At 36.9% G+C, this 10,360-nt stretch overlaps 1 protein-coding gene across 2 annotated transcripts; it reads left to right on the forward strand.

The window, feature by feature from the left end:
- Window positions 1-2,649: 2,649 nt before the first annotated feature.
- On the forward strand, window positions 2,650-6,918 carry LOC141317367 (echinoderm microtubule-associated protein-like 1). Of its 2 annotated transcripts, none has more exons than XM_073833095.1 (6): window positions 2,650-2,837; window positions 4,268-4,406; window positions 4,567-4,647; window positions 4,721-4,752; window positions 5,578-5,604; window positions 6,185-6,918. In XM_073833095.1, exons 1-6 carry the CDS (start codon window positions 2,696-2,698, stop codon window positions 6,364-6,366), a joined length of 603 nt encoding a protein of 200 aa, XP_073689196.1. In that variant the 5' UTR covers window positions 2,650-2,695; the 3' UTR covers window positions 6,367-6,918. The 2 variants fall into 2 exon arrangements, with proteins under 2 accessions (XP_073689196.1, XP_073689197.1); XM_073833096.1 differs by having other exon boundaries at window positions 6,196-6,370.
- The last annotated feature ends 3,442 nt before the right edge of the window (window positions 6,919-10,360 follow it).

The following is a 10,360-nucleotide window of genomic DNA, read 5'->3' on the forward strand; positions in this document are numbered from 1 at the left end:
AACAAAAATGTTTTGTTGATGGTTTTAATTTTAGTTTTAGTCAGCTTGTTAAGAACTGCTAAAATATAATTTTAAAATCAACACAAAAACATTAATTCGTTTACAAACAAAACATGTACATTTTTGTTACATTAATAGAAAAAATTGTGTCAAAATGCATAAAATGTGCCTTAAAACAGAATTAATTTTCTTTATAACAAATATACTTTCTTATTTCCTCCTTTTGAGTTTGAGGTGAAACAGGAGCGGTTTATTATACATTTTCTGTTGATTTACCCTCAAGAATCTTCTCTGCTGTCTGATGTGGAGAGATCTGTGTTAAATGAGCGAGTGAATAAATCTGAATCAAATGTGTCTTCTCTCCACATGGAGAGCCGTAGTTTCTTTGTTGTTCAGTGAATACAGAGGGGCGTCAGGATGGTTTGAGATGGATTTGCTGGTGTTCATTGAGTGAGATTATAAGAGATTATAATCCAGTCCTCCATATGGAGCTCCAGACGATGGAAACACATGCAGAGAATCAAATGATTCAATCGATTCACTCAAACACTGGTTCACTGATGCTTCACTCTCCGACACACGCTGTAAAAAGTGTTACCAGATTCTTAAAACCTAACTTAAAAACCTCAGTTCGGCAGGTGCCTTAAGTTTTTAATTAAATCATCTTAAAACAACAAGTCATTTTAACTTATTACAATCAAAATGAGATGATTTAACTTGTGAGTTTAAATGACTTAAGTTGATTTAACTTAACATTTTAAGGCAGCTGCTAAACTTAAGTTTTTAAGTTGAAACTGGTGTAAACTTTTTTACAGTGCACAGGAGCATCATGAGACGACACTGTGATCAGAAAAATCATCTGTTTGTTTTAGAACACAATGAGAGAGCAAATTCAGACTTTCGCAGTCTGCTGCTCAGATGTTTCTCCTGAGAAAAAGAGCATAAAGAAGTTTCTGAAGAGATCTCAGACTCTGCTCAGATTAACTCCATGTTACCTAAAGGAGTAGTTCACTTCCAGAGCAAAAAATGTAGATAATGTACTTTGTCATCCAAGATGTTCATGACTTTCTTTCTTTAGTCATAGAGAATCATGTTTTTTGAGGATCACGTCAGGAGTGTTCTCCATATAGTGGACTTCTCCCCGAGTTTGAACTTCCAAAATGCAGTTTAAAAGCAGCTTCAAAGGACTCTAAGAGTCTTATCTAGCGAAACCATTGGTTATTTTCTAAACAAATTGACAGTTTATGTACTTTATCCAGGGGTTCCCAACCTTTTTTTACTCCGGGGTCTCCCTCCTTCTCCGGTCAATTTTGCAAGACCCCCTATGCCTGACATGTCCTCTTATACTGCACTTCCACAGTAAAGAAAAAAGTATTTATTTTGAAACCTTTTTTATTAACCAAAACATTTGTTTTGCTTCATTCTTCTACTGCATGTTATAAAAAAACTCAAAATTCAAACAAACTTTAAATTGAAACTTAAAATATACCTTATAATCTTTAAAGAAAACTTCTGCTCAATTCTAACTTTTACAATTATTTTACTTCAGACATTCTTTACAATTTAAGAGTACTTTTTCTTAAATAAGTGAACCGCCGCCATTCAGTCTGTATTTAACAGTGCGATGAGGTCTGCTGCGCCGAGTCTGAAGCAATCAATCACAGAACACGACAGAGGCTGTGCTTTTATTATTCTCATTTAGCACATTAATAATGAAATTAAACAATTTTAGGATAATATTTAAATTAATTTTAAGATTCCCCAGTTGGGAACCGCTGCTTTATAACCTCAAATGCTGGTCTTGTCTAGCTCTGCCATACTCTGTTCAAGACAGTTAGAGTATGTCGAAAAACTCCCATTTCTCCTCCAACTTCAAAACCATCCTCCATCACTGTTACCTTTTTTTTTTTTTTTTTTTTTAAGGTCATTAGATCTTCTTTGCATGTTCACTTTGTAAACACTGGGTCAGTACTGCTGCAGCGATGGAGGATGATTTTAAAGTTTATTGGCAAGATTGTAAATCACTCTCTCCAGTCTGGGCTTGTTCCAACTGATTTGAAAACTGCTGTCGTCAGATCACACCTCAAAAAAACATGCCTGGATCCAGAAGTCTTTGCAAACTACAGGCCCATCTCGAATCTTCCATTCCTTTCTAAAGTGTTGGAAAAGGTAGTTGCTGCACAACTTCAGATCCACTTAAAACAAAACAATTTGTTTGAGAAATTCCAGTCTGGTTTTCGCTCTGGCCATAGCACAGAAGCAGCTCTGGTGAGGCTCACAAATGACCTGCGGATGGCGGCAGATGCTGGCTCTCCATCTCTTCTCATCCTCTTGGATTTGACTGCAGCATTTGATACTGTGGACCACAACATCCTCCTGTATCGCTTATGCCAGAACGTTCTGTGTAGCATCTCTTCGGGTTATTACCAAAAAAATAAAATAAAATAGTGACCTGGGGAATGTTCTGTGTTTTCTGTGAAAACTCTTCAAATATGAGACAAACCTAGTTTAAACTGTAAAGTGTCTTTAAAAACAATGGCAACTTCTCTTCCAGCTCTAGACTCTGTCTGTGTGTTTAACTCTCTGGTGAAGAACTGCAGGAGAAACAGATTTCGACTCTTATTTGAGGTGGCATCTTGATAAAGAATAAGTGTGTGTTTGTGTGTCAGATGAGCAGAGCTCTCACGCCAGCGGGATGGAGGTGCTGGATCGCCTCACGTTCCTGGAGCAGCGCGTTCAGATGCAGGACGACGAGATCCAGCTGCTGAAGATCAACATGGCAGACGTTCTGAAGAGACTCAACATCTCCGAGGAGCACAGGAGAACACCTGCCAAAGGTGTCACCATCACTAACACACTGACTACAGCTGTGGAAAACAACACAAGAGTTAATGCTTCGGTCCATCATCTACACTCTTAATAATAAAGGTGCTTCGCGATGCCATAGAAGAACCTTTTTTGTCTAAATGGTTTCATGAAGAACCTTTAACATCTGAAGAACCTCACTGTGTTACAAAAGGTTCTTTGTGGTGATAGAAGGTTCTTCAGATTATAAAAAGGTAAGGAAGAGATGGTTCTTTAAAGAATCTTTGACTGAATGGTTCTTTGTGGAACCAGAAATGATTCTTCTATATCATCGCTGTGAACAACCTTTTAAAGCAGCTTTATTTTTAAGAGAGTATTTACTGAAATTAAACATGTAATGGCCCTGATATAAACACCCTAACTGCTTTCTCCTTTATTTATTTATATATAAACAAACAAAATAAATCAAGAAATAGATACACTGCCACTCAAATGTTTGGGATCAGTCAGACTTGTAATGTTTTTTAAAGAAGACTTTTTTGCTCATCAGGGCTGCATTTATTTGATTAAAAAATACAGAAAAAACTGTAATATTGTGAAATATTATTTCAATTTAAAGTAGCTGTTTTCTGTGTGAATGTATTCTAAAGTTTAATTTATTTCTGTGATCAAAGCTGAATTTTCAGCATCATTTCTCCAGTCCTCAGTGTCACATGATCCTTCAGAAATCATTCTGATATACTGATTTATTATTAGAATAGTTGAAGTGTTGGAAACAGTTGTGCTGACAAATATTTTTTTGGAACCAGTGATACTTTTTTCAGGATTCTTTGATAAATAACAAGTTAAAAAGTAGAGCATTTATTTAAAATATAAATCTTTTCTAACAATGTAAATCAATGCTATCACTTTTTTTATTAATTTAACACATCCTTGGTGAATAAAAGTAATAATTTCTCTCAAAAAGAAAAAATAAAGATTTACCGAGCACAAACGTTTGAACTTGAACAGTAGTGTGTATTGTTAGAAAACCTTTCTATTTTAAATAAATGCTGTTCTTTTTAACCTTCTATTAATCAAAGAATCCTGAAAAAAGTGTCACAGGGTCCAACAAAATATTAAGCAGCACAACTGTTTCCGACACTTCAACTATTCTAATAATAAATCAGTATATTAGAATGATTTCTGAAGGATCATGTGACACTGAGGACTGGAGAAATGATGCTGAAAATTCAGCTTTGATCACAGGAATAAATTACATTTTAAAATATATTCACACAGAAAACAGGTATTTTAAATTGAAATAATATTTCACGATATTACAGTTTTTTCTGCATTTTTGATCAAATAAATGCAGCCCTGATGAGCATTAGAAACGTCTAAAAAAACTATTAATAATTGTCCTTGTGCCAAACTTGTGTCAGTGTAGGTCTGTCCTCATGTCTGCTGTGTGTCTCCTCAGCGGCTCGTCCTGTGTCTCTGTATCTGCCTCCTAAAGCGGCGATGGGCTCCTCATCCTCGTCTCTGAGGAAGAGCTCCAGCTCCACGCTGCCCTCTTCACCCTCCTCCAGGAACTACAGCCCTGCGCCCGCCGCTAAGAGGTGCTGATGCTGACCTCTGTGTGTGTGTGTGTGTGTGTGTGTGTGTGTGTGTGTGTGTGTGTGTGTGTGTGTGTGTGTGTGTGTGTGTGTGTGTGTGTGTGTGTGTGTGTGTGTGTCTATAAGTGTGTTTAGATCACTGACAGTGTGTCTTCTGCTGCAGGACTCCTGCTGGAAACACTAGAGACACTCAGAGCACTAAAGTGAAGACGAGCTCCAGCTCCTGCAGGAAAGTGGTAGAGATGTGAGTAAAGAGCTGCATGTGCTGAAACTGCTCCAGTCGACAGTAACTCACCTCACCTTCTCTCCTTCCACAGCAAACCAAAGGAAACCACTGCAGGAACAACAGGTGAGACACTTACATAAACACTTACATAATGTTATTTGTGATGTTTTTTCAAGCCTCAAGTCTGCCAGTTTCTGGTCTTGAATTGAAACAGTGCTGTTGCAGAAATCAGTCAAAACCACATTCGTCAAATTGAAATAACATATACAAACTCTTTTTTTCTGATAGTTCCCAAAGAAATACCTTCATTTTCCTTTAGCTGAATGAAGTACTAAAATAGCAAAACTAAAATAAAAATGTACTCCAAATGTACTTTTTTGTAATGTCTATTAAATGCTTTTTTCCTTTAACAGCACAATGACTTTATATATAATTCGAGATGAATTATTAATTCAATTATTCAATTGAATGTATTTAATTTGATTTTCAAAAAATGTTATTGCTTGATAGCCCTACAAACATGTATGTTTCAGAAAAAGCAGATAAATTTCTAAAACTTCAACGAAAATGAAAATGAAAACTCTAATCTAATTAAAAAAAAAAAAAATCTAATTCAAAGTATGAATACAAAATGACAATATTATGTCAGTGATACTAATATAATGCTGGTTTAGCGAGTTTTCTGGAAACCACTAGAGGAACTAGTGCAATGATGACACTAAAATAACAATGAACATTTTCTTTCATCTTTTTAATTGTAATATTATGATGCATTATTATATTACATTGTCAGCTCTTTGACAAATTGCTTTGCAATAGCTTCTGCTAAATGCATAAAAGTAATGTAAATGTAAAATATTATTTTATATGTGTAAGGCACTTTTGAGCTCAACTTGCATAAAGTGCTTCATACTTATTTTGTAATTTGTCTGTATTTCTGTCCTTTAGGCTCCAGACGTGTCATTCACTGCAAAGGTAGGTCTCGTGCCAAATCATAATGGGATAATTATGCAAAATCATGCACTGAAAACATATAAGAACAGATCTCATGAAACTTGAAAAACGCATACAGTTCATATTTCACAAGCAAATAAAGTAAAGCCTGTTTTCCATTCTGACATTATTTTCATGAATTTTAAGAACAGTTTCTCCTGAATATAGTGATATATTTCAGCTTTAAAATATTTATATAAATTAAAAAACCTTTCATTAAGTTTGTCCTAAAACCAAAACAATACCTGTTCTTGTCTAGGACAACTTTGATGGACTGTTTTGCTCCACTTGCTGTATATGATGAGAGAGATATCCCATCATATATATATAATGAGTTTTTTTTTTTTTTAGAAATCATGTGCTAATATTGAATAAAATGATTTATTTTTGCTGTAAAATGTTCTGTGGAGGTGTTATTGGAGGCTGATATTTCTCTTGAATATCAGAGGTCCGTATGGAGCAGATGATGTTTCTGATGATCGTGTGTCTCTTAATGTTTTCTCTCTGTCTCTGTTTATTCCTCTTCATCCTCTCCTCATCCTCATCTGCCCCCTTCACTTAGTGACTCTGCAGATGTATCTGATGCCGCTGTCAGGAAGGAGTGGATCAGCTGAGGTGGTTCCGGTGGTGTCTCTGCGGTCCGGCTCGGTGGAAGCGTGCAAAACACTCGTCCAGAAGAGCTCCAGTCAGAACCACAAGAGCCCCATCAAATCCCCCAGTCAATACTTCCAGATCTGTTACTGAAGTACCGACTCACACACACCAGCCTGACTCCCTTAGTATTAGATTCTGCTTACGGCCTGGAGAATAACGCTTCCTCCAGTCAAAAAGTCACATCAACATCCAGCCACATATTTGTTTAGAGCTGTTTTGGCTTGTAAATGGTGTTTGATCTGTGCAGATTTCTCTCCTGATTCAGACCAGACCACTTTATCACTGGAGGAAGCGTTATTATGGATTATTGACTCAATGTCTTAATGATGGATTTGTTTCAGCTTTTGTCTTCTCCAGATGTTAACTGATGGACTGGAGTGGTGTGGATTACTTGTGATGTTTTTATCAGCTGTTTGGACTCTCATTCTGACGGCACCCATTCACATCCATTGGTGAGACAGTGATGGAATGACAGATTTATACAAATCTGATGAACAAACAAACTCCTCCTAATCTTGGATTACTACTGATCTGAAAAGAAGACATTTAATAGCAAAAGAAATTTCATTCCATCAGTTGCTCACCAATGGATGTGAATGGGTGCCGTCAGAATGAGAGTCCAAACAGCTGATAAAAACATCACAATAATCCACAAATAATCCACACCACTCCAGTCCATCAGTTCACATCTTGAGGAGACAAAAGCTCAAACAAATCCATCAAGATGTTTTTAACTCAAACACAAGTCCATAATCCATAATAACACTTCCTCCAGTGATAAAGTCCATCTCCTGTTGTCTCTCACATCAACATCCAGCCACATATTTGTTTAGAGCAGTTTTGGCTTGTAAACGGTGTTTGATCTGTGCAGATTTCTCTCCTGATTCAGACCAGACCACTTTTTCACTGGAGGATGTGTTATGGATTATGGACTCGTATTTGAGTTAAAAACGTCTTAATGATGGGTTTGTTTCTTAGTTGTTTTTGGTTCGGAATTAAAGCAAATGAGATTGAAATGGTGAGTTTGTAATTCTGTGATGTCTAATGATCATCTGCTGTGTCACAGACAGACTGTGAGCTCCTGACTGCCCTCTGCTGGATCAGATCATTCACATCATGTTCCCATCTGCCCCATAATATATTAACCTGTCATTAAATGAGATGACACTGAGAAAGCACTTCTCTTGATCAACAAATTTATCCAGAATGATCAGAACTCAAACAGGGGCTGGAATCTTGTGTTCAGTGAGTGAACCAGAGGTTTAGTGATATTATTCTAGATGTGATCTCATATAAACAAATTTAGAAAGTGTCCTGTCATAGACATTCAGTCAGCAAAAACAGGAGCCAATATATCCTGTAATATGTAGGAACTTTTCATATAGATTTTTCACGTTTTATCCATATTTTGATTTGTTTGTGTGTGTGTGTGTGTGTGTGTGTGTGTGTGTGTGTGTGTGTGTGTGTGTGTGTGTGTGTGTGTGTGTGTGTGTGTGTGTGTGTGTGTGTGTAATGTGATCCTGTCATGAGGGTCATTTTTTTTATTAAAATTGAGAATTATATATCATCTGAATAAAGTTGAATAAATAAGCTTTGTTAGGACAGGACAATATTTGGCTGAGATACATCTATTTGAAAATCTGTAATCTGAGGGTGCAAAAAAATCTAAATGTTGAGAAAATCGCCTTTAAAGTTGTCCAAATGAAGTTCTTAGAAATGCATATTAATAATCAGAAACTAAGTTTTTATATATTTACAGTAGGAAATTTAAAAAATATCTTCATGGAACATGATCTTAATATCCTAATGATTTTTGGCATAAAAGAAAAATCGATCATTTTGACCCATACAATGTATTGCTGTCTATTGCTGCAAATATACCTGTGCTACTGAAGACTGGTTTAGTGCTCCAGGGTCACAAATATAGTAAATTTCACAAATAATTACAAAGGATTTTTTAAAAATTGGTGTAAAAATATAAAATAAAATTCTTATAAATTGCTAGTCAATTTTACAAATAATTGCAAGGAATCTTTAAAAAATCTGTAGAAAAAAGTTACTGAAAAATTGCTTGTGAAGTTCACACATAATTACAAAAAGGAATGAAAAAGTAAAGAAGATACAGAAAGAAATTCTCTCAAATTACTAGTCAATTTGACATTTACAAACAATAATTAAAAAGAAATCTTTATGATTTATTTCTGTTATTACTTAATATTATTTATTACTATTACGCAAAGTAATGAATAATGATAACATTGAATTAAACATGGAATTTTGAAGTAGGAAAACTGCAACAGTAATTATGTGCCAGATCTGTTTAACTCGTTAATATCTTAATTTTTAAAGCTAATCAACCCGAAATATATTAATTTGACGTTCAGAAAACGCTAAACAAAGACAGCCGAGCTGATGATGATGATGATGATGATGATGCTGATGGAGATGATGAAGGTGATGATGATCGCGGCTGTAATCTCGTGGGTTTAATCCTACAGTGTCCAGTTGCTCCGGTGTTCGATGATCGGTGTGAATCTCGGCTGTGAATGTAAATGATCCTCAGAGCAGCAGAGGAGCCGTGGTTCCGGTGGTTCCGGTGTGACTGAGGGCGCCAGTGGGCAGAAGCGGTGAGTCAGTGCGCGGCGGACGGAAGATGGCAACCGAAGCGCCGCTGCCCGTGACCGAGCGCCGAACCGGAGAACGGGCATGTTCCCTGTGAGATGGACGTGAGGACAAGAGCTGAACACGGCGACAAAAACACGAGAAAACGTTTCGCAGTCGACACAGAGGCGGCCGCGTTCGGCTCTGGCGCATTTTCTCCTCGCGGCGCATCATCCGCGCATCCCCGAGCGGCGCTTATTTAACGAACATCACGGGACTTTCACCTTTAAAGACTAGTCGGTGTGGGGTTTATATACACGGGCCATCGAAAGACTGCGCTGACATTATTCCATCTTTACCGATAGTGAAGAAAAAGACGAAAATATGAGGTAAGCGCTCGCTCCCGCGCGCAGCGACCGTTATTATCCGTTATTATTAACGGCGCGGAGGCTGCAGCGGATTATGAGACGGGATGGTTTGTTCTGATTTATGGGATTAAATCAACATATATGTGAGTTATTGGTTCAAGGGTTTGGAAGCATCGTTCCTGTCAGCCGGCGCGTTCACCTATGGACGCCGGGCCTTCTGCGCTGACGCGACGCGCTGACCGCGTCAGTTATCGTGCTCTGAGGAGTGTCGCGGTTTACAGATGTGATAGTGTGTGATACAGGGACGCGTTTGTCATGATTGTGTGCAAACGGTGCGAAAGAAGGGCAGGTAACGTTAAAATGGAGACACGGTGATCGCGCGCCTCAGCCGCGCTCTGATGTGTCACGGAGGGCGTGGTCAGCGCGGCGGAGAGCAGCTGTTGTCATGGTAACCGGAGCACGCGAGAGCGCGCGCGCACAGCTGTACGCTTGTTCATTGATAAAGATGATCGATGATCAGAGATCAATGGATGGGTTTCAGACTCGTATCTGGCCAAAGGTTCAAATTTGAGGATCTGTTGTTTTACATGAATCATGAAGAGCAATAGAATACACTAGAAACCACCCACAACATCACTTAGTTCAATAATAATCAAATAATACTTATACCTATGTATATGTAGATTGTTGAGTTTTTTAAGCTTTTTGCACTTTAAAACAAATGTATTAATACATTTAAGTGTAAAAACATTCAAAACATCCAACACATAATTAAAAAAAAATATATATATAGTTATATAGTAAAATAAATGATTAAGTTATTAAAGTTTAGGGTTAGGGTTAGGGTTAGGTTCAATCAATTAGATATGCTTTGCATTCATGAAGAGTAAAAAATAATAATAAATAAAACAAATTAAATTAGGCCCTAAAAAATTAATTGTTGTCAAACTTCTAATAAATTATTGTTAAATTTTTCATTTTTATCATTTGAATTAACTTGATTTTAGATTACATTTGAATTGGATTACTTCAGTTTTAACATTAGAACAGAGTCCAGATAAATGTACAAAAAAGTAAAAAAACAAAACAAAAAAAAACATTTAATACATACACAC

Source organism: Garra rufa, unplaced genomic scaffold (genome assembly GCF_049309525.1).
Source record: "Garra rufa unplaced genomic scaffold, GarRuf1.0 hap1_unplaced_836, whole genome shotgun sequence".
Taxonomy (NCBI): Eukaryota; Metazoa; Chordata; class Actinopteri; order Cypriniformes; family Cyprinidae; genus Garra; species Garra rufa.